At 55.3% G+C, this 27,476-nt stretch overlaps 3 protein-coding genes across 5 annotated transcripts; all 3 read left to right on the top strand.

Moving 5' to 3' along the window:
• The first annotated feature begins 7,014 nt into the window (after positions 1 to 7,014).
• On the top strand, positions 7,015 to 10,955 carry LOC132246488 (maestro heat-like repeat-containing protein family member 2B). Its single transcript, XM_059719620.1, has 7 exons — positions 7,015 to 7,134; positions 7,598 to 7,667; positions 7,796 to 7,909; positions 8,331 to 8,404; positions 8,842 to 8,961; positions 9,776 to 9,883; positions 10,340 to 10,955. The coding sequence occupies exons 4-7, from the start codon at positions 8,339 to 8,341 to the stop codon at positions 10,532 to 10,534; spliced, it is 489 nt and encodes a 162-aa protein (XP_059575603.1). The 5' UTR covers positions 7,015 to 7,134; positions 7,598 to 7,667; positions 7,796 to 7,909; positions 8,331 to 8,338; the 3' UTR covers positions 10,535 to 10,955.
• A 157-nt stretch (positions 10,956 to 11,112) lies between these two features.
• On the top strand, positions 11,113 to 15,097 carry LOC132246487 (maestro heat-like repeat-containing protein family member 2B). The gene is made up of 5 exons (XM_059719619.1): positions 11,113 to 11,458; positions 12,033 to 12,091; positions 12,733 to 12,840; positions 13,547 to 13,669; positions 14,603 to 15,097. The coding sequence occupies exons 1-5, from the start codon at positions 11,272 to 11,274 to the stop codon at positions 14,804 to 14,806; spliced, it is 681 nt and encodes a 226-aa protein (XP_059575602.1). The 5' UTR covers positions 11,113 to 11,271; the 3' UTR covers positions 14,807 to 15,097.
• An 865-nt stretch (positions 15,098 to 15,962) lies between these two features.
• LOC132246485 (maestro heat-like repeat-containing protein family member 2B) lies at positions 15,963 to 26,967 on the top strand. 3 transcript variants are annotated; one of them, XM_059719617.1, is made up of 18 exons: positions 15,963 to 16,473; positions 16,624 to 16,719; positions 17,086 to 17,190; positions 17,378 to 17,505; positions 17,913 to 18,022; positions 18,528 to 18,680; positions 19,830 to 19,984; positions 20,282 to 20,426; positions 20,912 to 21,108; positions 21,730 to 21,867; positions 22,069 to 22,180; positions 22,728 to 22,874; positions 23,193 to 23,372; positions 23,953 to 24,105; positions 24,554 to 24,688; positions 24,928 to 25,030; positions 25,844 to 25,909; positions 26,734 to 26,967. In XM_059719617.1, the coding sequence occupies exons 5-18, from the start codon at positions 17,927 to 17,929 to the stop codon at positions 26,913 to 26,915; spliced, it is 1,962 nt and encodes a 653-aa protein (XP_059575600.1). In that variant the 5' UTR covers positions 15,963 to 16,473; positions 16,624 to 16,719; positions 17,086 to 17,190; positions 17,378 to 17,505; positions 17,913 to 17,926; the 3' UTR covers positions 26,916 to 26,967. The 3 variants fall into 3 exon arrangements, with proteins under 3 accessions (XP_059575600.1, XP_059575599.1, XP_059575601.1); XM_059719616.1 differs by having other exon boundaries at positions 20,276 to 20,426; XM_059719618.1 differs by lacking the exon at positions 24,554 to 24,688 and having other exon boundaries at positions 20,276 to 20,426.
• Positions 26,968 to 27,476: the final 509 nt, after the last annotated feature.

Raw genomic sequence — 27,476 nt, 5'->3', positions numbered from 1 at the left:
GGGTGGTGTGAGGTGTCTCTGCATACATTAGCTAAGCTGAAGCATGACGGCAGCCTATAGACGTGCTGGTTCGCGTTCTAATTAGAACCGGTTGGAGCAGGCTCAGTTAATCGAGTCTGCTCCACTTCCTAATTAAAACGCTCCAGCCTTGCCTCACTCTCATGTGGTTTAAGTGCCCTGCCCCCCACCGCCACATTTTAAAATGGCTGTGGGGGTGCTTTAACTAAAGCTCATTGAATAAGCTTTAGTTAAAGTGCTCCAATGGCAATGTTCAAATATGGGGTGCTTAATACATGTGACGGTGAGCCGTTTTAATTAGAATGGCTGTTGGGGAACCTCTCTAATTTAAACAGCCCCTCCCTATCCCAGGTATGCTTATAGGCAACCTTGCTTTCAAAAACGTTGTCCCTAAACCATCATTTTGGGTATGTGACCCAATTCTCCAACTAATTGCCAAGGAGAAAAGAGTTGTTATTGTCTGCATGACTTCCCTTATTTTCCGGAAAACAAATATCACAGTAATCTCCCCTTCCAACTGGCTGGGCCATTTTGCAAGCAAATCTCCTAGCATAACAGAGCGGGAGAAAGGGGAAGGTGCATCTTCTCCCTGACCAGGTCCACTCTTGCCTCTTTGGCTGGTACAGCTGTGGCCATTGCGCACAGGACTAATGATTATAGGTTTTTAGCTTCTGATGCTGGCTAACACCAGAGCATCATCTCCACCCTATTGGCAAAGACGGGATTTTTGGCAGAACTAAATTGCACTAAGAAAAGTGCCTCTTTAGCAGTACCAGCTGCCTCAGCCCAGAAGGGTGGCCTGGAGAGCTCTCCCCTTGTTGCTGTGCTAGGAAACCTTTCCTTTGTAGCCAGGCTACAGGGTTGGGCTCCAGCAGAGCTGCTAGTGGGCGGTGATGAACGAGAACTACGGAAATCAACAGAATCCTTTCCCTCCATTTCAGGTTTTTCCACCAGTGATCCCTCTGCAGCGAGATGCCTGGTGGATCAAGCTCAGGGCAATCTTGGCCCAGAGTTTGGCCAGGCAGACGTGGACCTTGACATTACTGTGAGCCTTCTGCTGGAGAGACTCCAACAGGAGGAGGTAGGGCGATGGCTTTGTGTCACATGGCTGCTCTAAGCATTTCCTTCCAGGCTGTGCAGGGTGGGACCCCAACTAAAACTGGTCCTTGTCCATCTGCTGGCTCTTTTCCGTTCCTGCTCTCCTTTTAAAGCTCACAATACAACATGCCCCCTGTTGTTATATTGTGATGTCACGATGATATCAGGGCACGCTCACATGGGCATCATCTCCCCCTCCCCAGTGGATGATAGATATGGTATAAGCCACATTCAAACAAGCCCTCACCCTACAGATAATGCTGTGAGCCTCCTCAGTGTCTTCATCCAAGTATCTCACAGCATTGAGATATGAAATGTAGTTTCCCAGCAGCCTTGTGAGACTGGAAAGCCTCAGCCCAGGAAGTGAAGTGACTTGCCCACTGTCCCCCAGTGAGTCAGGAAAAGAACTGGGAATACAGCCAAGGGTGCTGAGCCTCTGCCTAGAGACCCTGGGCAACACACTTTCCCTGCCTGATTTGTCGTCATCCAAGTATGGCTTGGCTGGCTTAGCGCAACCTGGTTCACAAATATTTCAACTCCCTTGTTCACTCAGTAACAGAACTAATCGCACAATGGTTTTTGGCAGCATCTTGCCTGGCAAACTCCTGCTAAATTTGCTGCTCAGGATCACCGGACAGCTCCTTGTCACTCCCCTGGTGTCCCCATCTCTGAAAGAAATGCAAGTCACTCCCACCTCCCCAGTGCACTGGGGTGACAGTGCCTGTGATGCATCTGACTGCTTTTCTGACCACTTTTCTGTGTCTCCCGCCAGTCTGTTACCTTGTGCCCTCACAGTGCCTGACACTCCCCACTTATTAGTGCCAGCTGTAAACATCTGCATGAGAGGACAAACACAAGACACCCTGGGTTGTGTTCCTGTCCAGGAGCAAGGTCCCCCTTAGCGTGGCTGTAGAAGAATCCCTGGGTAACTGATGTCCAACATCACAGTCCTGGATGATCTGGCACTGGTCCCAAAGGAAACCCATTGTTCTCTTTCTCGGTGTGTTCCCAGGAGACAAGAGTCACCATTTACTCCAGCCTGCAGGAAGTCTTGCAGGGGGACATAAAGAGCCTAGACAGGGACCTTGTCAGGAGGATCATCCACTTGGCCTCCAAAGACATGAGGGAGACCCAGGTGAGTGAGCTCTGCCCAGTTTCTCCTCACAAGACTTGACTCTATGCATAGTTTGTTTGGTCCAATGTAGCTTGGGCCTATGGTGTATCTCCTGCATGGACCCTGCTTAGAGGCTGCAGGCTTGCTCAAGACAGAGCTTCTCCAGATGGTTCTGGAGAGCAGGAACACGATCCAGCCCGGTGTTGAGCTCCTCTGAAACATGGGGCAGCTTGTCTGCTGAGAAAGACCAGAGTGCATAGGTGCTTTGCTGGGGACAGCATTGTCCAAGAAGCTTCCTGGTCCATGCTGAAGCTGTGTCCTACAGCCCAGGTGAATTCTGCGGTTGGCCAGCCAACCAGAGCCGAAACATTGTTCAGCCAAGTGTTTCAGTGGGCATTTAGGAGTGAGGGATCTCATGCAAGGAATTATTAGGGGCATGTAGTGAATTCAGGAGCAGCTAGTACAGTGTGTGGCTGGTAGGTGGTGGGGAAGAGAGTTTGCTTGGAACCAAGGATGAAATGGCACTGGGCCACTGGAGGAGCTGAGGCTAGTGCATCCTTCTCCCTCCCTTTCAGAGTTATCCCCAGCCTGACTTACCACTGTCTAAACTGTGCATCGGGCATGTGCTCCAGTTTTCTTTTCTTATTCTAGCAAGAAAAGGATGAAGTGCAGTTGGCTGCAGGAAAAACCCTCGTGGCACTTGCCGGCACCTTTTACAATTGGGTGATGTATGAGCTGCAGTGTCACGTGGGCATCATGGAGCTCCCTCCAATTTACTTCTTGATTACACTGGGCGACGTGGCCTCAGCCTATGGTACAGCATTACCTCCCTTGCTTCCGTGCTCTCATCAGGGATTGTGGAGGGAGGGGATAAATACCACTCTGTCCAATGGGGCCATCACAACTGAGCTGGATTTGGGGCCTGAAGAATCTGGCTCCTGGCTCTAAGGCGCCAGCACTAACTTCTGTAACAGCTGAAAGGGCCTTCAGGACAGGAAGGAGTGGAGATTAGGTGGGCAGGACCCTCCACTCCCTCCTCCTGCCCTGCATCTGGGCATGGGAGGGCAGCAGACAGAAGATTGCCCTACGTAGGGGCAGTCACTGTGGGGTTCCTCTGACATCTTCAAAGCCCCTTTGTGCTGCTCACCCTGAGAGTGAGGGATGCAGGTGGACAGGAATGTCTCTAACTGCATAATGTATCCTTATCCTGCAGCACTGAGGTCTGAGCCCTTCCTTGTGCTGACGCTCAGCAAATTGCGTTTTGTGCTGAGGCTGGTGGAGACCGACCAGATGAAGCGGGCATTGTGTGGAGGTGAGTGCCAGCCCCTCCTGCAAGTGCCCCCACTGGGCACCCAGGGCCTAACACAGAGCTTGGGCCCTACTGGAGTGTCCCGCACTAGCAAGCGGGGCCTCCACTGCACTTCCTGGGCCTGATCCAACCACGAGTGGAGAACCGTCCCTCCCTGGGCTGGCTGGAGGCTCTGAGCAGTGAGCAGGATTGGGCCCTTCATGACCCTTGCAGAGTAGTTCCCAGGAGCCATCACCGAGGCTGGAGCTGCCTCTAGGCCCTGGGGCAGATGGTGCAGATTGAATCCTAGTTGTAGCCCCTGGTCCGTGCTCCACCTGTCCCAAATTCTCCATCTGCCCCGAGCAGCACAGAGGCTGCCGGGACACTGTCATGACCACCAGGCATGCATGTCCTGCAGCACCTCACTCCGATGTTCCTGTGCAAATGTCTCATCTTTTCTCCCCCTCTGCAGTTGTGGAAGGCTTTGCCCAGGCTGCCAACCTGAAATTCCACGTCTGAGATGAGAGCCCGTTCCCTGGCTGCCGGGCAGCCGACTATGGTTTTCATGTGCTCCCTTTCTTTAATCTCATGAGCAGCAGCTGGCTGACAAGCGAGGACCTGGAGGTGAGGGCTGCTGTCTTTCTAGCTCCATAGCACAGCTGTCACGTTTCACTATTTCTGCCTGTGTGTACAGTGCTGGCAGGGAAGACCCAGTCTCCGGGGCTCATAACACGTGTCTGAGAATCTGCTCTGCCCACAGGCAGTGTGCAGTTGCGTGCACTAATGGGTGCCAGTGGGCACTGGGAGCTCCTTCTGGGCATGACTCCTTCGGGGCCCAGGGGGATGGCAACAAGGAGTTTGCTCTCTCTGCACATGAATCTGGGCACATCAGCACAGCGGGGAGCCAGCCTCGGGGCCATATCCCACGGCCCCTCGCAGCTGCCATAGCTGGGAACCATGCAGACGGGGCTGGTCCAATGATGGACCAAGGACACTGCTGATATGAGAAGGAGAAAAGCTGTGCCTCTTCCTGACCCAGAGCAACCTCCTGGAAAGTCTGCCGGAGGGACTCAGTCCTGCCTTTCTTCTCTGCAGCTGCAGCAGGCTGCGGTCAAGGCGCTGGGACCCGCAATGGGCCTCCTTCTCCACCATGAGAGGCATCGCAATACTGTTTTTGAGAGGCTCCCCTGTCTCCTGCAGCAATACGAGGGAGGGGTCGACAATCTTCATGTCACCATGGTGAGATGCCACCTGGGAAACCAGCATTGGCCCTTGTCTGTATGCGTGGGTGTGCGCACTGGCACACGTGCGTGCATGTACGACTTGGCCTAGGAACTCCGTAGCTCTTGGGGCTTTCCTGGTGCAATTCAAGACCCCTTAACGGATCGGCCTTGCCTGCCCTTGGAGGCTAAACTCACAGCAGCCAGGTCTGTAGATCATGGCTATGATGGGAATGCCGCTTCCATTTTCTAGGAAGTCTGATAAGGGGAGACAAAAGAAATGAACTACCAGACCACTCCTTCCAGCTGAGTTTGGCTCTGCTCCCTCTGGGCTTGGCAGGGATTATGGTCAGGGCCTGGCAGTTTAAAGCATGGAGATTTGGGGCTCCCTGCTATGGTTTACAGAAGTGGAGCATGTTATACAGTGGTTCTGCCTGTGGAGCGTGTCTCCTGCGCTCTGTCTTTGTTTGCACCTGGGCAGCCCCCCGAGGCAGCACAGGTTTACCCCAGGGGAGAATCCCACTTCAGCTCTGTGCTCCCTTGTCCTGTGTCCCTGGGGCTGTGTGGGCAGATGCTGGCTGGGCCTGACTCTGCGGTCAGTTTTGGGGCCTACGACACCTGTGGGCTGTGGGACCCACTCTCCTCCTGGCATCCTTTGGAAGGAATCTGAATCTCCGGAGAGTGGTAATCCAGGTGGGGTGTATTCAGGGGACTGGGCAGGGGCTCAAACAGCACAGTGTGGTGTGGCCAGACTTGCAGATGTCGAAACTTCCAGCCCCAAAGCAATAAGCACTAAGCATGGGGCAGTGAGGTATCTTTTCTCACTCACTAATTTTCTGCTCTTGCTCTCTCCACGGTTCTCCTCTCTAACCCTCTGTCGCAGGGCACCTTAGTGCCTGCTCCTAAGAGAGGAGAAACTGCCAGGGAGAGAGCCCTGGCAGAACCAAGTGAGCACAGCTGCGGGTTGCCGGAGCAACTAAGGGGAGCCAGCGCCTGTAGGGGGCAGGGCCTGGCCCTTATAAAGCCCAGGGCCGAAGCGAGGGTGGCAGTTCTCTGCCAGCAGCCGGAGAGGCAGGAGCTCCCTCAGCCGAGATATGGGGAGAAGCCCAACTTGCAAGTACAGCTCGTGATAGCCCTGAGAGGATGGGCACTATGGTTTAGCCAGGGGGCTTTATGTTTATGTTATAGCCAGGAGGCTCTAGTTTACGTTTGGCTCTGTATATTACACCCGGAGGCTTGGGTGAGGCTGTAGGGGTTGGAGGAGGCCTCTTAAGAGGGTGTAGTGTCCTCAATCACAGGGACCCCAGAGAGTGTGGGGTGCCCTAGCACCAAGAGGGCGCATTATTTTCATAGCGCCAGGGAAGGCGCAGCTCGCACGCCAGTGCGTGAGCAACTGGCGGCGAGGAGCGCAGCCAGTGGGTCGCGGGCGCAACCCGTAGGTTGCGGACGGGGACCGAGACCCCGGATTGCATGTGGGGAAATATAGACCCCAGCCCCAGGAAAGGGGCGGTATTATTGAGTAGCCCAGTGTGGGCACGGCGAGCCCCAGAGAGGGGGAGCGCCATTGTACGTTATTGAGTAGCCCAGTGTGGGCACGGCAAGCCCCAGAGAGGGGGAGCACCATACCGAGCAGCCCTAGAGAGGGGGGCCATATCGAGGAGCCCGAGGCAGGCATAGCGAGCCCAGCCACAGGCTAGTGCGGTAACACCCCTCAAACCGAGGCAGGGCTCTGCGGTTGCCCCGAGAATACAGGGAGTAGCAGCGCGGTGAGCCAGGGTCAGAGAGGGTGCCCTTGCGGTTGGCCCATAGGACCGGAGGCCCGCTAGAGAGTCCCTGAGCGGGACCACACTGGCAGGGGAGGCCCAGAGTGGGCAAGACGAGAGTTCCAGCAAGAGGCCTGGCACGAGAGAGGGAGCCCAGAGTGGGCCACATTAGAGAGGAGGCCCGGGAAGTGGGCGTACAGACCGAGCAACGTCCATTACATCTGCGAGGCTTGGGGCGTGGTATCAGGGGCAGGTAGGAGCCACGCATAGCCCATAAGGCTAGGTTGTCCGGGGAACACCCACCATATCGGGAGACCCCCAGGGGGTCCAGAAGAACCGCGGGGACAGAGGTCCCGAGTAGCCGTGCCCAGGGAGTCATAGGCAGCCTCCCAATCATATGTTCCAACAAGACGTGGCGGGCGAGAATTAGAGAGTGCCTTGGGCCGGCCTGACACGGAGCGAGGGACCTCAAGGAGATCACGGCCCTCCGTGAGGACCCCGCCGTGACACCCTCCCTTTGACTTTCACGGTCTGTTGCAGAGTCTGAGCCAGATCTTGGAGGTAGCCTATGATTTTGAGGTCCCTCTCCCCGTTGGGAAACTCAAGAGCATCTGCTTTGCCCTGCACACCCAGGTAAGGGGAGGTCGATTCTGTACCGCTCATCCCAAGGCCCAGCAGGTCCAAGTCCCATTACCCAGACAGACCCAGCTGATGGAGGTGCCAAGCCCCACTCTGCTGGCAACGTCTCTGCTTGCCCAAGAAGAAGAAAACAGGTGGTGGCCTCCTTGTCTCCCTCAGTCCAGTTCAACTGATAGGAGGCTCCATGCAAATCCCTTTGTCCTAGCAAGTCAGGACCTGAACAATCAACCCTGTGGTGCGAGTCCAGCCAAGAGCAGCCATGTTGCTAAAGGGACTTGGAAATCAGGGTCCCCTCTTGCTTATGGTCTGGACCTTTGAGTTCTTGGCTCTTGCTGTGTGTGATAGCAGTGATGTCTCCTGCGACTCGGACTCTGGACAGTGGGAGTTCGGGATCCATTCCACACTTTCATCTGCACCCAGCTGGGACTATGGAGAATCCCTTGCCTTCTTCCCACAGGTGTGTGATATCGCACAGCTGCCGGGATCAGAGAACCAGGTCAAGGTGTTCTACTGTTTCCGCCTGCTGGGTAAGGAGAGGGGGCTCCAAGTGACATAGGGGTTTCCTTCAAACCTCCCTGCTCTGTGCCAAACCCTGGACAGGGGAATGAGAACGAGGAGTGCTGAGGCCACTGAGGTTTGCTCTTCTCCCCTGCAGCCTGTCTCTCCCCAGACCAATTTATTTCCTTTGTGGGCTCCCGCCTCAAGACTGACAAAGAGGGAAGCTGCGTGGCATCCCTCTCCATCTTTAGTGGCATCATTGCTGCTGACTGTAAGTATGACCAGAGCAATTGTGCTGACTGCCGTCTTGGCTGACCCTTCAGGAACTGAGTTAGGACTGTCCAGGCTGAATGACCTGTCCTGCTCTAGCTGCGCTCAAGAGCCCTGGCTGTAGAGCTAGAGTCAGACCTCCGTCCTCTGCTGCTCGGTCCCAGAGGGCCAGTAGCACCCTGCATCCTGCTGGATGACACAGGAATGCTGGGACCAAATCCTGCTCGGACACCTCTCCTGGCAGCACTCTCAAGTCGAGAGGTTTAACGAGCCCTTTTATGGCCCAAGAGACTTTCCCAGGTTGCAAAGTAGAGACAGGAGGTTGTGCAGGTCGCCACAAGCAGGTCTGTTGCAAGCCGGGTGCCTCTTGCTGTGGATTGCTCCCAGAACACAGCAATATTGTGCCCTCCTTTTCCTTCCAGTGCCCGAGATGAGCCAGAAAAAATGTGCTGTAGTCAAGGCCATGAGGTGCATGCTTGGTGATCAGAGCACTGAGGTGAGGTGCTTTGTGAGCAGTGGCTGTGCTGGGGATGGCACATGGACCTGGCACAAAATTCCCACCCCAGATTCTTGGTTCTCTTGTAGAGAAAACCTTTCTTCCCTATCCGCGTCTTCAGGGAAGGCAGTGCAGAGAGCCTGGCCCTCTGCTTCCAGAGGTGGGGAGAGTCAGGATCTGGGGAAGTGTCATCAGTTTGCCAGTGGGCAGGGGATCTGCTTTCCCTCCGATGCCAATATGGACTACTGAGTAGGAAAGACACGCTGTTCTCTTGCCTCTTTATAAACCCTAGAAATAAATTTGGAGGCCTGGGGACCCTTCTCCTTCCCTGTCATCCTTTCCAAGGTTTGAGGGAGGGTTTGTGCCATGGCCGGTCCCTGCCCCCATTAGGGCATAAAGGCCGTCCTGACTCCAATCTGTCCTCTCCTCCCCTCCAGGTGAAGAAGGCCGTCCTTCATTTCGTCAGGACACTGCTCAGTGTGCAGGGCCTGGATGACTGGGCCTGGGACTTAGTGGCCTATATTTTCAAGCAGTCCAGCTTGTCTAGGAGCCAAATGGTAAGAGGAATGGAAGCTGGGGACCTGGGGCTTCTGTTGTAGCAGGCTGAAGCCTGCCATTGTCTTGAGCAGGAGTGTGGTGTGCCTCAGAAGTGCCAGGCTGAGTCATTAGAACCAGGGTCAGACCATTTCCACTGGTACAACAGCTCCAAGGGAGCTCTCGGGATGTCAGTGCAGCTCCTCTGGATTTTCCCCAGGGTGTTAGCAAGACCAGACTCTCATCTGGACTATGTACATCTTCTGATGAGGCTGAGATTTGCCCCGTCAGGCACTGAGGAGTGAAAACCCTGACCACACAGTCTGGCAGGGAGACTTCCTTGAGAACAGCAATGCTCTCTGGTGGAAATAGACTGCCGAGGACATGTCTTGGTGCCCAGGACATAGCTTGGCCCATTGATAGAATTACAGTGACGAGACAATTGAGCTGGCTGGGCCCTGGAGCAGACGCAGCAGAGCGGGTGTGTGATGCCTGCACATTTGAGTCCGCTGGGCTGAATCTGAAGGGTTCTCTTGGAAGGACGAGGGAGGTGAATACTTGGCAGGTTTCAAGACATAACCCACTCCCAGGCCCCAGAAACACTTTGTGTTCAGCAAGTCGTTGCACAGTGTCGGAGGTCTTTCTGAACTGGGAACCTGCCCCATCAGCCTGGTTTTTCTTTTCTTATCTCGGCTCCAGTGAGTTGTGCTTTCAGCAGAACATAAAATGCAGTGGTAACTGTGCGGTGTTCAAGCTGGCTGTGAAGGAGATGGAGATTGAGTGTCCAGTCGTTGCCTCTTGACTTGCTCATGAGCTTTCTCTCGGTCTCTCGTGCAGAAGTCCAAAAACCGTTCCAGTCAGGATGCCAAGGAGGAACAGAGCATCCGAATCACCTGTGTGGAGATCCTGGAAAATCTGGATGTCTCAATCAGTGGCATGAGCCAAGTAGGTGATCAGTTAGTTGCTGCCCTTGCATTATCAAGGACTTTCTCTTCATCCCCTGTACCTCTCCACTGGGCAATTCTCTGCATTGGCAGGGTAATGGAGATATACCATGGCCAGTGCTGGCCATGAGTTATGGAGCAAGCTGCCACCATTTAAGGAATGGCCTTAATACAACCCCCCAGCTGGAAGGGATCCCTGTGCTGAGCTGGCCTCCTCATTCTCTCTCCTTGCTCTGCTCGGTCTTCTCTGAAATTCAGACTTGTTTGGCCAGTGTTAGAACAGGGTTTCAGAGATCAGCTATTCCTGAGAGACAGACATGAGGTCAGGGGTGGGGGAAGGACCCTCAAGTAGGTGGGTCATTGGTGACGAAGAGGAGACTGTCCTTGAGCACTGGATGAAGAGAGCTGGGTGCAGGGGTACAAGGAGCTGAGTCCAAGCTGTCTGGCTCCTCTCCAGGTCTTATGGCCCCGGCTGCTGGAGTACATAGTGCCAGCTGAGTACAGCTGCACTCTGACCCCCCTGTGCCGCTGCCTCGGGGACCTGGCCGAGCAACCGCAGTGGGAGGGAGAAGAAGCAGCTTGCATGGACCCCAGCAAAGGAGGTTTGAAATCCAGATCCCTGTGGTTTGAACCCGCTCCACCTGCCTCGTAGAAAATCTTCGGTCTCTTCCATGCACTATGAGGAAGCCCAAAGGCGGGAGGGCCAGTTGGGTCATTCCAAGCTGGGAGGGAGAGCCAGGCAATGTGGGCTCCTCCAAGCCAGAGCTGCCCCAGATTTATGCTGTGCCACAGGGGAATCCCAGGGCCTTTTTGCCTCAGCTTCCCCACTCATCCAATGATGACTGAGCAGTGCCTGCCTCACAGAGGGGCTGGGAGTGAAGGCTGCTTGGTAAAGCTCCTTGAGATCCAGACACAGAAGGTGCCATGAAAGTGCCAGTTGTGCCCAGCTCCCCGAGCAGCCACGGGCAGGTGCATTGGGAATGGACAGGCTTGTAGCAGCATCACCCCCCTAGTTCCAAAGTAGTCCCACATGGCCATGCTCTCTTTCTCTTTCCAGCCACATTTCCTATGGCTCAGGGGCTGCTGGCGCGACTCCTGGTGAGTAGCCCTGGAGAGGTACTTGCCAGAGGTGTGGGGAGGGTCAGTGGTGTGGGGACACATGCTTGTAGCCTTAGTTGGAGGAGCACGCTCTGTCTCTTCCCACACTCGGCGCTGCCCTGTGCTGGCAGAGTTCCCTTCCCTTTGCAGAGGAGAGCCAGGCTCTGCCCCTGCCTCGCAGCCTGCGGAGGGGCATGCAGGATCAGCCTAGCACAGCACTTCAGCCTCTGTCTGATTGCTGAATGCTCTGGACATGTATGGTGGAGGCCGGTTTCCCTCCTAAAGAAAGCCATGGAGTCCCACTCCAGAGCTGAGCCCCTGTTTCTCTCGTGCTGTCAGGTGGTTGCCTCGGCCCTGGGTGACAGCAGCCGCGCACATTCTGCCCTGCGGGCACTGTGGGCTCTGCACCGCATGATCCACCCTGCTGTTGGAGAGCAGTGGAGGGTCAAGATTCCCATCCTGCTCTCGACTATTGAAGGTAACAAGCAAGGAAGGAGCACAGTATCTCTGCAGAATGGAAAGGGAGAGGGGAGGGGAGGTTGCAGCCTCCTGGAGCCCCCCGTGGCACTGGTCCCCCTCTGCAGCATCGCATGCTTGAGAGCTTCTACTCTTTGCCAGGGGGCGCGAATCCAGGGGCTTGACAACATGGAGGTTGATGGGACCCAGGGTAGGGTTTGCCCATGAAGGGCTCCACCAGATTAACCACTCTCCTGCAGTTCTCTGAACTCTTGGGAGGTTTCTGTTGCCAGAGGAAACCTCTGTGCACGTTGCCTTTCTACGAAGCCCGGTCCTGTACTGTGCTGTGCCGAGCACATCCGTGAGGTGCTGAGCACCCTCCAGGCCCCTTATGGCCACTTCTGCAGGGACTGGTCATGCACAACGTTCAGACATGCCAGCAGGGTATATACTAGAGCGCAGGGCCTGTGACCTTGGGATCCCAGGAGGTGACTGGGTGCGGATGCAGGAGTTGCTAAAGACTTGATGCCCAGGGAGGCAACTAAGACTCTTCTTCAGTGCCTATGGCAGTGACACCCTTCTTGTTTGCCTCCCAGCTTCAGGAAATCCTGAGACCTCCCAGGACAATGTGTGGTGGGAGCACCTGCTGCTGAAGGTACAGGATGGCTCTCAGAGCTGCTGTTGCAGCCAGCCAGGGCTGTCTGAGAAGGGAGGGTTCCCTCATGCCTCAGGGAAATGAGGTGATGAAAGTCAATAACCCAGCAAGAGTCCAACTTGGAAGGTTTGCCAGTGGCCTTGAGTTTGGATTGGCATCTAGAGTTGTCCATTTGGGATCCTCCAGCCTTTCCGTACAGTCTTTGAGCTCAAGAAATGGAAGGAGATGAGGCCTTGGTTGGGGGCTTCTGCAATTCCCAGGTCCTATCACAATGCAAGTTCAACACAACAAAGCACTCAAGTCCCTGGCAGTTGGAGGTGCCCGTTGTAGAGCCCATGGCGCCTTTTTGACTTGATCCAGCCTCCCCCCTCTACACAATCTCTCCCCAGTGGACAGGTTTCTTGGCACAATCTCTTCCACATTTCTGTCCACTGGTGTCAAGGTTGTGAAGGATCCTTGGGCAGAGATGAGGAGGGGAGAGCAAGAAGCAGGAAGATCCTAGGGTGTCCACCTGGAGCGTTCTCCAAAGGCTCCCAAGTCTCCCTGTGAGACTCGGGTGCTAGAAAGGGCACAGCAGAGGAGGATGACAGAGACTCAGCCCATGCACCCAACCCTTTCTTTCCCTTCACTTGTGCCCTCAGTTCCTGAACATGACACTGAAGAGCATTGCTGACGATGCCTGGAGCAGTCAGCTGAGCCTGGAGCTGCAGCACCAGACAGCCAGTTATGCCTGCTCCTCCCCGGAGAAGGTGCGTGCTCTTGGCAACGGCTGGGTTTCTGCAGCTGTTTGGTGGTGCTGTGGCAGGAGGCTGCAGAGTTTCTCTCCACAGTTTGTGCTTTTCCGTTCTATTTTCTTGATCAAAAGCATTGTCCTTGGTCGTCTGCTCTCTTCACTGACCCAAAGGGAGAGCTTACTGGGGCTCTTTCTCTGTCTTTAGCTGCCATTTCCCTGCAGAGTGGGGCCAGTTATTCGGTGTGTGGGTGCTGGGGCTGGACTCTCTTGGTCCTTCCTAGGGATCGGTGTGTTTCTGGGCAGTTCTTGTCCTGACCAGCAGGCTGCTGTGTTCCCAGCTCTTTGGTGATGGTGGTCTTCTTCTTTCAGAGTTTCCTATATAAGGCACTTGGTACCACCTTGGCCTCTTGCCAGGATGTTGCCCATGTGAAATCCCAGCTCCAGAAATCTCTGAAGGGCACAGATTACATGAACGCTTCTGAGAGAGAGGTGAGGACCCTGTTCTCTCCAGACATATCAGGTCCTCCCGTGTCCTCACTTCTCTGTTGCTTTGTGTCTGGGGTTTGTTTGCTTCCTGGCCTTCCCTTGTCCTTTCCCTCAGACAGCCCCCTGACTTGTTGCGGGTCGGACGGGCAGTTCTAGTATCAGGGAGATGGGGAGGACTCTGGGGTCTGTCAGCCAGACAGCCCTGCTCACTCCCCAGTGCGTTTCTTGGCTTCCAGCACGTTGTGACCATCCTGGCATTCTCAGCCGAGGGCCACGTGGACCTCACCCTGGGCACACTGGAGGACTTTGGTGCGGCTCTGAGTAAAGTGCAGGTGTCTGGGATAGTCGGCCGCCTGCAGGTAATGGAGCTGGGGGGTTTCTCGCACTTCCTTCCCCTAGAAACCCTTGAGAAGAGCAGCTTGGCGGTGGCTCCTCTCCCTGGTAATGCCCTCTCCCAGGGAACATGCTCCACATCAGGTCTCCAGTGATACAGAGGGGAACACAGTTTCTACTACTCAGGTTTTTCATGTCCCAGGTTAATGGGTCAACAGTTAACCAGCCCCTTTCAGGCACTGAGGCAACTACATCTGATGTTCACCCAGAGAAAGAGATTGTGTCTTTCTCACATCTTTCAGTTAGCCATGGGAGAGGAGACATGAGCCCTGTTGCCCAGCCTCAAAGTACCAGCTCTGAGTGCATAATCCACATGCCCCAAATGCTGTAAAATGGGCCCTAAGGTTCTCCTCTAGGGCTCACCCAGCCCAGCGGAGCCGCCACCATGGCTGAGCTGAGCACCTCAGCGCTCACAGGTGTTTGGGTCCAGGCCGCATCCAGCAGGGCGTTCACGGTGCCCCAAACACCTGCCGAGAGCTTCAGCTTCAGCTTCTGCGCAAAGCACAACAGGCAGAGCCACCTCCTTCACACGGACAGACCTGCCGCAGCCTTCCTGATGCATTGTGCCCAGGGACTCCTTACTGCCAAATACATGAGGCGGCCCTGGGCACAATGCATCTGCTGCCCCAGTTCCTGTGGGTCACAAACTCTCCCCCGCCCCTGCCCCGACTTCCACGGCTCAGAGTGGCACTGCAGCTCTCTCTGCAGGCTGCAGGACAGAGAAGATGAGGCATCTGAAACAAAGCACTGATGATGGTGCTGTCAGAGCTGTGGGTCTCCTGTGAGTGGCAGGGAGAGCCGGTATTGCTGCTGGGCAACTCCTTGGTCAGCAGTGACTCCTACTTGGGGGGCAGAAGGCATGGGAAGCCCTGGTTTGAGTGTCATGTCACCCTGTGCAGGACTATCACCAAGGGAAAAGAGCCAGGACCCACAGGGCCTTGATACTGGCCTACGGCCGAATTGCTGTCCATGCCCCCCGAACACAGCTGCTCCCCCGCGTGGAGCATGATCTCACCAGGAAGGTCCTGCAGTATTACATGACCAGCTGCCAGGTAAGAGCCTGGGACTGCACCATGTCGGGAAGAGGCCTGCCATGGGACTGATGTTTCCTTTGCACTTGGGTGCCTAGAGAGGCTCTGACTGTCTGATCCTCCCCCTGAACTCACGCCTGTGATGAGCATCCATGTTAATCCTTCTGGGATGATGTGCAGTGGGAGGGACCCACGCATGGAGAGTGCTGGGATAGACGCTCCTGACATCCTGTCCTGCGCTGGAGCGGGGCACGCATTCATGCCCTTGCACTGCTCAACACTCCCCAGCCCAGCCCTTTTTTGGACCTGGCAGGGAGCTGTAGTCTGGAGCCATCCAGGCATTGACAGTTGTTTTGCATTTCACTTCCCAGGTGCTTGGCATCATCTTTGTCAATAAGGTAAATGTTCAATGACCCCACCTCTGCCTGTGCTCTTCCCAGACCCCACCTGGAGGAGGCACAATGACCTTCCCCAGGCAGGAGTCCCTGCTGCTGCCATGCTTCTCATATGAGATGGGCGTGGGCCTGGGGCTTTCAGGGACCTGTTGGTTCTTGCCCATTCCTCATCTCCATCTCCTTGTTGTTCCCCCATGAAATTCAGGACCCGGACCTAAAGCTGACCCTGATCCGGTCGGTCACTGAGATTAGCCGTGCCATCCAGGACGCAGACGACTCCCAGAGCTTCCAGTTTGCTTACAAAGAGGAGCTCCTGGGGTACATGCTGGTGAGTGGGAGGAGCCCTGGGGGGCAAACTGCAAAGGCCCTAGTGGGAACCTAATGGGACTGGTTTGCCTGGGAGCAGCTGTTTCATCCCCTGGCTAGGATGGGATTCTTGGAGCCTCATGAGGGGTCTGCTTGGGGCCCAGAAAGCTGGTGCCCCTCGAAGCTTTGTAGGCAATGCTGCATTGCGGGCTGCTCTTGGAGGGCCCGGCTGTGTCTTGTGAGTGACTGGAGTACAGCTCTGTGCCCTCTGCACCGATGCCATCGACCTGAGCAGGATCCTGGGGCAGTAGCCAGCACAGCCCTGGCTCTGTTTATGGCTCACCTGGGAGGGCAGCCTGGTGGGTTTCTGGGGGGAAGCTCTCTGCTTCCCACATCCATTTCCCGTGTGTCATGTCTCCGTTTCTGCCTTTCAGGACTTCATGAAAGAGGAACCAATGGATTCCTTGGCCTCTCCTGTTCGCCTCAGGGCCATGCTTGCCATTAAGCACCTGACGTAGGTGATTCCTGCCCTGGCCCTTGGCACTGGGATGCCCTGGTCAGAGATGAGCTCCTTCCTTAATCCTCCGTTGTTCTTCCCATCAGATCTGGAGCTGAGACACCTGCAGGGCTCAGGTCACAGGCTGCTCTCACTGCAGCTGGGGTCAGAGGGTTTGAATGTGTTTGGTCCACTTGGAGATTTGGACTTGAAAGACTTGGTGGTGGTGGTGGTGGTTGTGGGACAGCTAGCAGTGGCTGGGGGGAGTGCCAGGAGCTTGTCAGCTGCCAGGTCCAGCGGGGTTTGGATTTCGGGTTCTAGGTTCAGATCATATCTTAGCACCCACTTTCCCTTGGGGCTGGCAGTCAGTGTGACAGGGCTTTTCGTCCTCTCTTTCTTCTGCCAGCAAGGTGAAACCCTCACTAAATCGGGATGAAAACAGAAACATCCTGGATGACTGCTTAAAATGCCTGCTGCCTCTTCCAGCTGTTCAGCAGCTGAGGGAAAAGAGTGAGACCTCTCAGGACTCTGTCCAAGTACAGGTACACCTAGACAGCATCACCTGCTGGGACCTGCTCCCCAGCCTGCTCTGGGTCCTGGCAGTCACCCCTGGCCTCCCTAGAATGGTTCTGGGTTTTGTGACGCATGCTCCCGCTGGCCCTGAGCTTCCCTCTTCTATCTCCTGCTTGCAGGCACTGCACGAGTTGTCCATGCAGGCCTTGGGCGAGCTCATGAGGGGCCTCCTTGAAGAAGACCCCGCTGAGAATTGGTTCATGGAAATGGTCCATGTGAGTAGCCAGCAGGAGCAGGCAGAGCTGTCTTCCTGGGGAAGGGGAAGCAGGGCAAAAAACAGGGAGGAAGGTTTCCCTCAGCAGGGCAAATGAGAGGGGAGTCTCCCAAGGTGTCCTTGAGGCAATGCATAGTAATTCCCTTGCATCCCGTTGACATCCCTAGTAGCTGCATCTTCTTGTGCCATGGTCACTCAACAGCTGCTCTGGCTTCAGGGGAATTCAAGTCTGCCTGGGGTGTATCCAGCTGATAAAAGAAGCAGATTGCTTGGAGGGATTTCAGTGGTGATGGTGATGTGTGCTGTTGAAATGGGTCCTCTGAGCTGTTGTCAAGGTTCCTCTGACAGTAGTTTGCTCTCCCAACAGCTGCTTGAGCCATGGATCTTCTCTGACAAGGAGCGGGAGAGAGAGAGGGCCTTGCAGGCCAGCTCCCAGCTCCTTGTTGCCTATCAGGAGACAGTCTATTGCAGAGTAAGTATGGTCTAACTCTTGCCTTGATGTCCTCCTGGCAGCCTCACCCTGAGATGTAGAAAGCTCCCCTAGCAGACAGGGCCCCACAGGGATGCATTTCTGTTTTCACCTTCCGGATCATACATCTGAATATCACTCTAGCCAGACACAGGCACATGTCATTCATTTCTTGTTCCTTTTTTCTCAGCTACAAGAGCCTTTGGAGCAGTTTGGGTCCCTGCTGGGGCTGCTGGCCCCATACACTTGCAGCTAGCTGTCTTGCTGCATCCCGCCTGTGGGCCGCCGACTGCATTTTCTGCCTTCTGCAGCTACAAAGTAAGGGCACTCTGAGTAGGTGCAAGTGACTCTGCCCCTCTTCTCCCTCTGGTAATGCCTACTCGTCTGCTCTGTCCATTCACTGCTAGTCTAACGACACCTGAAAAGCACCTCAAAAGGGCCACGACTGGCCCTTGGAAGATCTCCTCCTAGGAGAGAAGAAGTGCGTGGTGTGAAGGGCCTGACCCTCCTTTGGGAAGTGTGAAAAGAAGCCTGCCTAGCAGAAATGGGGAGAGGATTGTAGCAGCTCTGATCCCGCTGCACCTCTGACCCCACTGAAGTCACTTAGACCTCAAACAGCATCCTTGGACCACACTGCCCATGACACCGCACATGGTTCCTCCATGGAGCCACGGTTCTGTTTCAGACATCATTACAGCACTTTTTCCTCCTTATTTTCATTCCAGGCCAGTCCAGGACAATGGATGCAGCAGAGGGGGAGCTGAGAGGTCTCCGGGAGGAGCTCAAAGCTGCCAGCCCTGAGGCTATGCTGACATCATCCTGCCAAATGGCGAAGGTCAGTGGCTCAAGAAGCTGGTGTGGAGACTCTGGGAGCTGGGTGTCCTTCATTGTCCGGTCTTTTGCTCACACGTGGTTTATCTCTTTCTTTGGCGTGCATGGGGGAGGCATTTGGGACACATATGGTTCACCCACTGTTTGCCCATGTCCATGTAGAAAGAATAAGTCAGAGCAAGATTAGAAAGTCTGGTAGATAGTTCTGTCCTTGCACAGAAGAACAAACCTTTGTCAGTACAGCATCCAAGTGAGAGCCTCAGCCAGGACTTGGTCTCCTCATGTGCCCATTTTAACTTATCCTGAGGTGCAGCTTGGCTGTGTTTGTGTTGTGTTGTCAATTGATGCTCTCTCCGTTGAAGAACGGTGGAACGTTCAAACCCAGGATTCACCTCTTGCACATGCACCATGTTGCCGTAAGGCACAAGCTTATACACGGCACCACTCTTTAATATCAGTCTTGAATTCTGGGGTTCAGTGCAATTTCCTTTCTTTCTATTTGTCTCCAGGTCACTGGCAAATTCTTGCCCTCCACCCAGGCCCTTGATTTGGTGGGGACAATAATGGATGGCATGCTTTCTGCCAGCCCCACGTGTGCCACAGCAGCAGGCCACTGGTTCTGTGCAGTCCTGAGGGAGAATGGAGATGCCCTTCTGAATGAGGTAAAATTGAAGCTGAGGAGGCTTTCTGCATTTGCCTTGTGCTTTTCAAACACTGCTTTCATGTGGAGTGGACAGCAATCTTAGTGTTGATCCCTGGACATGAAGCAAGTTCCATTTCCCTTACTAGCCAGAGATGTGGGGGGGAAGAGCAGATCAGCCGCATCCAAGAGAGAGAACACAGTGACCTAGATTATTGAGAAGAGCTTTCAGCCCCAGCAGGTTTGGAAACATAGACTGTGGGGCAAATACAGCAGGAGAGGGCAACAAGGAGCCTGAGGCACCCGGCTGTGGCTGGGCTGGAACACCATGCTTAGGCATGAGGAACAGATGCACACTTCCCTCAGTGCCACACCATGCAAAGGGTCCACAGCAAGGCAGGACCTAGAGATGGTTGTGTATCCTCAGGCATTTCCCAGCCTTGGTAGAGGCTATGTGAAATGCTCTTTCCATCCTGCTCCTCTCTGCAGGGTTGGGAACAGGACGCAGGAAAGACTGTATGCTAGAGATACTGCAGCCTCCACCCTCTCCCTGTTCTGGATGGGACTGGCTATGGGCAGCTGGACCTACTGTCCTGCAGGCCCGGCCATGTGCAGAATAGGGAGGTGCAGTTAGAACTGAGAAGTGTGAACTCCAGTGTGCAGTTCCAGCAGAGCTGGTCTCACCTGGAAAAATTACAGTTACAATCATCTTGCTCGCGGTCCCAGGGATTCTCACAGGGGTTCTGACGTTGGCAGTGCTTGTTGGTCCTGAGCTGAGCATCCACACAGCAGGTCAAAATTAGCTTCTTCAAACCACCTCCAGATGTCGATATTTGTTGGGGTGTTTGTGTGAGCAGGTCAGGCAGAAATGGGTCCCAGGCAGACATGCAGTTAGATTGTAGGTGTGTACACATGGGTGAGGGAAAGGCTGAGGGGGTGCAGGCTGGTTGGTGTCTGCCCACATGTCATGGTGTCCATTTTCACCCCAACTAGGGGCATAGGGACGTGCTCACTTCTTAGGATCAGCCGGAGGCAGCAGTGTCTGGACACTGGTCCCTCAAAGCAAGGAATTTCTAAGATGGCAGCAAATTGCCAAACTGAGGGAGGGCTTGATTTGGAGTGTGCTGGCTGAATGAGAAAGAGACCCTTGTTCTTGCTATTTTCTCTCCAGGTGCCAGACATCCTGTCCACTATCTTTATACGGATGCCAACAATGCAGGAGAGGTCCATGCGAGGCTTCCTGTTAGAAGGCGTTGGCATTCTTGCCATGTTTCACCTAGAGGCAGTGATCACCAGCCTCCTTGCCAAGCCTCTGCCAATGGACAGGTACTTGCCACTCCCTACCTCTTGTGCCTGGTGGCACGCACACATCCCATAGCCTGGCAAAGCCCATAGAGTTTCAAGTCAGCTGCAGATCCTTTGGGTGACTTGGTAAGAGTTAACGTCCAACTGTGTTTGGGTAGGAAATACCAGGCTCATGCCTAACGGCATTGGCAGATGACATCACTGTGCCCCAACCCCGTCCTAGACCAGGAGAGCCCTTGGCCTTTGCTTCAGTGTCCTATTGCTTCATGACATCACAGGAGCATCTGCAGCTCATATGTAATTTGTGTTCAGTTGCAGTGACACCTCTGAGCTCTGGAGGGCCTTGGGGAGGGATGATGTCTCCACCCTCCATATACTCGGTTTGCTTCTGGAGAAGATCCAATATCCAGCTGGCACAGAGGGTAGCCCATCTGAGGGCACTGCAGCCCTGGGACCTCTCGCAGTAAGTGACAGCCCAAGCCCAGGTCTGTCCATTCCCCCTTGAGGGCTAGAGTCCTGGTTCTCAAGAGCTTGAGGTAGGATGCCAGGTCGTGGGGCAAGCTTTTCTCCCTTGCTGTCCTGTCCCCTGGGTCGCCCCCGCTCTTCCATCAGCAGCAGAAACACAGCAGCTTCATGCTGCGTGGCTGACTGACTCCATGAGACTTTGGAACTGGGAACTTGTGTAACCGAGAGGCTCCTTCTGCTTTGCAGCTCTGCGTTCAGGCTGCTGGTGCCTCTGCACTTCCCAGGCAGAAGTGCAGGGATGTGACTGGGAAGGGAGTGACTGGGAAGGGATGTGACTGGGAGCGTGGGGATGTGACTGGGAAGGGAGCTGCTGCCAGAGCTGTTCTGAGCTCTCCTGGATGTGAGGGAGAGACCTTTAGACTTGGAGTTATGGATTTCCAGGTGTCTTCCCCAGGCTGACTCTGGTCTTCTCTATCCCTTCAGGCAACATGTGCATCTCTGGAGATGCTGACTACCATGCACTCCAGCTCAGTCCTGAGGGAGCTACTCCCCGAGCTCCTGTGTGCTCTCCTAGAGCAAGTTGGCCACACCGTGGGGCAGGACATGCCGATGCCCACAGCAAGCATCCGGCGGAGGCAGCTGCAAAAGGGGCAGGTGTGCACAGTGGGCAACCCTTGCAGGTAAGGAGTAGGCTGCACCTGGTTTCACAGGTTTGGCCTCACTTCAGTCTAGCTGCCTGCAAGGTGTTCTTGTCCTTGCCAAGGGCTGTGCTGAGCTGCCTTGGTCCTGGCAGCTGAAAGTATCTGGGGTTGTCTGAGAAGCACAGAGTGTGAAATGTTAAGGCTGGGAGGGCCTACTTGTTCCTCCAGTCTGAGCCCTCTGTGACAGGACTGGCAGTTTTAGCCCAGGGACTTCACAACCTCCATTAGTGACCAGCACATGCTGGGCTCCCAGTGCTTGGGACCTGGGCATGTGACTTCTGCATGCTCTACATGTGGCCTTTGTCCTTGTAGGGAGAGAAAAATGGCTGCCCAGTTCTTTCCGCAGTGCATTTGGCTTGGGAGAGCCTCCACGCGTCCCGTCTGGCTTCCAGCACTGATTAGTGCAAGGCCCTGCCCTCCCTGTCCCTGTCGGGATTGCAAGGCGTGAGAAAAAATGGCAGCATCAGTCTGATCTGAGCTGCCTGCCTTGCGCAGCAAATATCTAAGTAACGGGCCCCCGAGTGACAGGGCGTTTTGGTTCTGCTCTGGACGCAGCATCTCGTTAGGGTCTGTAAATCTGTAAATCTTCTCTCTCCCCAGGCTTTCTATGGAGACCCTGGCCTGCACTATATCAAAGGGCCTGGGGGAGAGAGTGGCTGCAGACCTTTCCAAAGCAGGAACCTGGCCACTACTTGAGAGCCCTCAGACACACCACGAGGGGGTGTGCCAGCTGGCCAGGTAGGAGAGGCAGGCTGGATTGCATCTGTGCTCTAGGCAGCGGGACGAGTGGTGGAGGGGAACTTTCTGTGCTGAACATGCAGGGTTGTATGGGGCTGGAGACCTAGAGCTCGTGCTCCAAGCGATGAGAGCTGCCACCTCAGAGCAAATGAGTGCTGGCAGTGCCCAGCCGGTCCCAGAACTAGTGGTTTTCTCTTGCAGGACTCTTCTCCCACTGGGAATAATAACGCCCCAATTTATAGGGCAGGTCTTGAAGTGGGCCAGTTCCCCAACGGAAAATCTCCGTGTGACTGGTACGGCCTTCATCAGCCAGGTAAGGCCCCAGAGAGAATGAGCAGTTTGATGGAAAGGTGGCTGTTTGCTGTGCTCTTTCCCTGGGGAGTCCCCTGGTCCCCTTCCTAGGAGGGAGGATCACTGGATGCGGTTGAGAGGTTTCTCTTCTGTCCTGGCCCCTGCATCGCCACTTCTGCTGTATGTGAAGGAGAGGTAGACAAGGATTGCCTTACCGACCTGCCCCTACTGAGCCTTCATCCTAGCCAGCAGCTCTGAGTTTGGTCCTAGCTCCTGCATCTTCTATAGCCACCCAGCATCCCAGGTAGACACTGCTCTAAAGCAAGCAATGTCCCAATCGACTTGCATCGGCATCATCTCTCCTGTTTAGACTACGCCCCTGCTTTCATGATTTGCCTGGCTCTAAGCAGACAAACCTCCCCATGTCCAACAGGAGTGCACCGTGTGCTGAGGCTCTTCCTCGCGGTGGTCTGCGGGATTGTGCTCTGGCATGGGTTACTTTTCTGCTGCAGGGCTGGGCTGTTGAGAATGACTGTGCTGGATCTCACGGACACATTGATTTCTTTTAGCTTATGTGTGACCCAGTCCTTGAAGATGAAAAGCTCCTGAAGGCAGTCCTTTCTTTACTTCAGCAGCGAGCCAGGGACACAAATAACCTTGTCCAACAAATGGCAGCCAGAGGACTAGGCAACACCGTGTACGGTGCCCCTGAGCAGGTGAGGTTGGAATCGCTCTGCAATCTCTAGAACGCAGCTCGGCTGTAGAGACCAAACAATGAGGCAGGGCCAAAAGGGTGTGCAAGGACTGGAAGTGTATGCAGTTTTGCTGTCTTACCCCTTGTGGTGTGTCTGGAGACAGTTGGGTGTGACAAGTGTAATTTTGGTTCAGAAGCGGTTGCCTTGTGTCTCACAGGCACATGGGAATGGAGCCATGGGGTCATGGTCAGATGAGGTGCCAAGCGCTCTGTGAATGGGAAAGCCCAGAGGTGAGGGGCGTAAGCACTGATCAGTGTGTTGTGTCTTCTGTTTTTACAGCTAAAAACCCACCAGAAGGCCGTCGTGGAGACCCTGTTCCAGGCATCATTTGTTCCTGCCAGGCCTGAGATCAGGGAGGAGGGCATGCGGGCACTCACCCACATCTTTAAACATCTGGGGACGGATGCGGGGCCCCTGGTTGAGGATGCAGCTATGCACATCAGGCCCTTTTTTAACCATGTGAGTGAGCAGCGCTCCCCACCCCCATTCCAGTGCTCTTCATTCGGGGCCGTTTCAGAGGTGGGAGATGCACTTGCTCCCCCTTGATCCAGCCCAAACTGGAAGATGTTCAGTTCTGTGGAAGACATGAGTTTTCAGGAGGAAAAGCAAGTGAAGAGAACGGGATGACAGATGGGCCCTTGTAGACAGGGAGGGACGCTCAGGAGACGGGGCGAGGCTGCGGCTGGGGTCACGGGGCTCTATAGGGTTCTGGGGCTCTTTTCTGCTGTGTTACTTCTCCTGAGTCGGAAGCAGAGCTGGGCAGAGACAAGCGACCACAGGGGTGGGGGGTGTGGTTTTGCTGGGATTCAGGATCGGAGCCCCCAGTGCCCGCATGTTCGAGGAACGAGGCTCGCTGCTGCTCCCCGAGCTCTGCTGAGTGCCCTGGCTCCCAGGCAGCCCGCCTGGAGCAGGACCTGCCAGAGCCCACCTCCTGGCACGCCACCTGGCAGGCTGGAAGCCAAAGGCTCCTGGCAGGAGCTGTTCCAGGCCCATGAGAGAGAGGCTTGGTTGTGACCACACGGGGGTTTCTCGGCCACAGGACAACGACGGTCTTCGCGCCGTGGCTTTCTCCCTCTTCGGCGCCCTGGCAGGCTGCATGAAAAGAAGGCAAGCCTTTTATAAAATCCAGGTGAGGCAGAGCCTGGGAACACTCCTGCTTCACCTGGAGGACCCCAACCCGCAGGTGGCCAAGGTAAGAACCGGTGACACTGATTTCCTTAGTCCCGCCAGGTCTCCTCAGTCCAGGCCCAGGGGCACTCTGCCCTTCCTGTGTCCAGTGGTGACCATCCCCTCCCCTCCCCTCCCCTCCCCGCTGAGGCGGCTTCATGCAGGCACCTCCTTGAGCTCGGGGCTGCCTCCCAGGTCCAGGGCAGCTTGCACACCTGACCCCCCTGTGCATGCAGGAAATCTCCCTGCCTGGCTTTACTGAGGGGGAGACGGGTGCTGCCTGCAGGTGCCATGTGAAAGGCAGGAGAAGTCGTCCTTTTGCTCGCAGCCACTCCTTTATGCCTAGTGCCAGTCACCTCCTGGCCAGGCCATCCTGTTCCTGGCCTGGGTGCAGTCCTGGGTCAAGAGGCAAGCCTTGGCCTCAGCTCAGCAGTCAGCAGGGAGTACAGACCTGATGTGCCCGTGTTTTTCAGGAGTGCAGAACAACGCTGGGCCTGTGCTGCCCTTACCTGGGCTTAAGGAGGGTCCAGGCAGCCCTGGCCTTCCATACCCAGGGGTCAGAGCAGGGGAAGCAGGAACAGCTGCTGAGGGATGTCTGCAGGCATTTGGTGAGTGAGTTTGTGAGTGGCAGGAGCTGACTGAGGTCAGGGCTCATAGGATGTGGAGAGGGAACTGGGGCACAGTGGAAATAACTACAGGGGTTGGGTCTAGGACCAGGAGACACGGGACAAGCCAAGATTGCTCCTTCTAGTCCCTTGGTGCTCCCGTTTCCTCCTGATCAGTCCCAGCATGTGCTGTGAGAGCACTTCTCACCGGAGGGAGCTCACGTGTCCTTGGCTCTCTCCAGGCCAGAGAAAAACCTGCTCTTTTGGAGGGTCTCTGCCAGGCAGCCCAGGGACACTATTCAAGCTCGTGGCCAGAAATTCAGATGGCAGCCATCCAATTTACAGGTGAGAGAGGATGCCTGGTCCCTTTTCATTCTCCCTTTCACCCCCAAGAGGAAAGGTAATGCTGTTGGTGAGCAGGATCAGGCTGTTAGTCAGCCCGTGCCTCAGGTTCCCCTGAAAGGATTTGGAAAGGATGATGCTCCCAGTGTTGCAAGGCTGGTGTTGAGAGGGATTCAACCGGACAGTAAGGCTGGGGGCTGTGGCAGACAAGCCCTGTGCTGTGATTCAGTAGTTCTGAGCGATGGAGACGTGTCAGGGACATGGTCATCCAGCACAGCTTACAATTGCTTAGCACCACTTCATGAGGAAGGCAATTGGGAAGGGGCACAGGCCTCCTGGGCCACTGAGTGCAGGGACCTGGTCCTGGGAGCAGTCCTGTCAGAGAGATCCCCACACGCCCGTATTGAGCCCAACTTGAAACTCCTTGGGCTTCTCTTCCTCCTGGGAAGGAGGCTGTGTCCGCCTGCATGTCCAACCCAGCTTGTCAGGGAAGGCTGGGTCCTTGCTCGGCCTGCCCCTATGCTCAGGGTGCTGAGAGGCTCCTGGTGCCCTTTCCACCCCCAGTGCAGCCCAGGGAAAGAGGCAGGTTTCTGTGGATTACTAGAGCTGTTGGGAGCAGCTTGTGCGTAGACTGCCCTTTTCTTCCTGGCTCCCAGCCCTTTACTTAGATAATGAGACCCAACAGTGAACCTGTTGGCCTCAACCCACCTGTGATGGCAAACACAGCACAGGGGAGCCAAAAACCTTCCCCTGGACTGAGTTTTCCTTGTGTCCTGACCACGGCAAGCTGATCTATTCTCCCTGTTGTGTGCTTAGGTATCCTTCTGGAGTATGCTGCCCCCAGGAGTGCCGGACAGATAAAGGTTGCACGCCTGCTGAGCTGTAAGTAAGAAATCCAGCCCCTGCACTTCCCTCCCGGAGCCCAGAAGGAGCTGAGAAGCAGCAGGGACCGACCCCTCCCTGTGCTTTGGAGCCCAGTTCATCCGCTCTGCCCTGTGGATAGCCTAAGAGAGCCTTGCCCCGAGCAGGCAGCTCACATTCCCCTGGAGCAGCAGGGTGCAGCACGGAGGAGCTGAATCTGTGCACCTCCTGACTGTCCTGCCCAGGCCCCGGCCTCACTTGGCTTCCTAGGGTCCCTCAGGTTGGGGAAAGTTGTAGCCAGTGCCACTGGATGCCACTGCCAATCCTCCCCTGGGCAGCCTGTCTGTCAAGTTCCTTCATCAGGTGCAGACCAACATGAACCAGGCCTGTTCCACACCAGGTCTGAGTGCCCAGTCACATCCCCTTGGCAATGGCAGCTCTTGGGAAGGTTTCCGGTGACAAAGGCAGGAGAATCTTGTCAGTGGAAGCTGTTGAGAATCTCAGCCTTCCTCCATGGGCAGCAAAGCTGCTCAGTGCCCACCAGAATCAGCATCTCTCCTGGGCTGGGAATACAGGAAGATCCCAATGGAGCAGCCACAGCCATGTCTGTGTGGGAAAGTTTCTGTAGCTTGGGACCCAGAGAGACCACAAGTCTGGGGCTGTTCGAGATGCTGGTGATGAGATGATGGGAGAAACACTGCATCCATTGTGCACTGCCGACCCGCACATCACACCAGAGCCCTGTTCCCCAGGGATGGCCTTGCTCTGGCGCTGCCAGCATGTGTGACCAGTGTTCCCCGGAGGTGGAAGTGTCTGTTCACTAATGTCTCCCTCTCTCCATCCAGCTCTGCAAACTCTGGGACAGGACACCTCCCAGGAGGTCCAAGATGTGGCCACTCAGGTTGCAGAGGCTATTTCTAAAAGCCCTTGGGGCAGCATATTGCAAGAAGAGGAAAACCATGGGCATACCCTTCCCTATATCACTTCATTGCTCTGTTTTGGGTGCCTGAGGCCCCGTTCCATTTAAAAGCAAGCTCCTGAATTTGTGTATGTTCAAAAATAAATTATGTTCTGCGTTCTCCTGACTCTTGTTGCTTCTCTCCTCCTGAACACAGCAGAGAGAGAGGAGGGGGAAGCCTTGTAGCTTCAGGAGTCTGTTTGGCTTGGGCTTTACGGTCAGGTTTGGGTACCTTGCCTTTTGGTGGGGTTGTGTGGACAGTGAGCTGGGAAGAGGTGTAACCAGAAGGTGGGACTCTGCCGGGCAGACAGGCTAGGAACAGATGTTTGGGGATGCTAGGGGGAGGATAGATTGGGTTAAAAATGGCCACCTGATCTAACTGAACTTCTGTACAGTTCCCAGAATAGCCCTGGGGTTTGGAAAGCCCAGCCACTGGCCCCAGCCATGGGGCTGCTCTTTTCCTATCCCCCACCCCCGACACAAGGTTATTTTTAGCCCCCTAACCCCTGTCCCCCATGCCACCGCTCGTGGACCATCCAGCCACCTAGACTACCAAACGCTAGACAGAGGCAGTGGGGCAGAGAGCGCAGCCCACAGTAGCAGCCTGCCTCTGCCCTGCAGACAAATCTG

Source organism: Alligator mississippiensis, chromosome 16, assembly GCF_030867095.1.
Source record: "Alligator mississippiensis isolate rAllMis1 chromosome 16, rAllMis1, whole genome shotgun sequence".
NCBI lineage: Eukaryota > Metazoa > Chordata > Crocodylia > Alligatoridae > Alligator > Alligator mississippiensis.
The sequence above is the reverse complement of the archived record's forward strand: the minus strand, read 5'-3'. Positions and strand labels throughout refer to the sequence as shown.

Bases quoted from the DNA above. Each gene is read 5' to 3' on its own strand.
- LOC132246488 (XM_059719620.1), top strand. From the start codon at position 8,339: ATGAGCCAGAAAAAATGTGCTGTAGTCAAGGCCATGAGGTGCATGCTT. The intron at 8,405-8,841 runs GTGAGGTGCTTT...CCTCCCCTCCAG, and splicing joins TTGGTGATCAGAGCACTGAG to GTGAAGAAGGCCGTCCTTCA. The intron at 9,884-10,339 runs GTAGGTGATCAG...GCTCCTCTCCAG, and splicing joins CAATCAGTGGCATGAGCCAA to GTCTTATGGCCCCGGCTGCT.
- LOC132246485 (XM_059719616.1), top strand. From the start codon at position 17,927: ATGGATGCAGCAGAGGGGGAGCTGAGAGGTCTCCGGGAGGAGCTCAAA. The intron at 21,868-22,068 runs GTAGGAGAGGCA...TTTCTCTTGCAG, and splicing joins GGGGTGTGCCAGCTGGCCAG to GACTCTTCTCCCACTGGGAA. The intron at 24,689-24,927 runs GTGAGTGAGTTT...GGCTCTCTCCAG, and splicing joins GGGATGTCTGCAGGCATTTG to GCCAGAGAAAAACCTGCTCT.
- LOC132246487 (XM_059719619.1), top strand. From the start codon at position 11,272: ATGGAGTCCCACTCCAGAGCTGAGCCCCTGTTTCTCTCGTGCTGTCAG. The intron at 11,459-12,032 runs GTAACAAGCAAG...TTTGCCTCCCAG, and splicing joins CCTGCTCTCGACTATTGAAG to CTTCAGGAAATCCTGAGACC. The intron at 12,092-12,732 runs GTACAGGATGGC...TTGTGCCCTCAG, and splicing joins GGGAGCACCTGCTGCTGAAG to TTCCTGAACATGACACTGAA.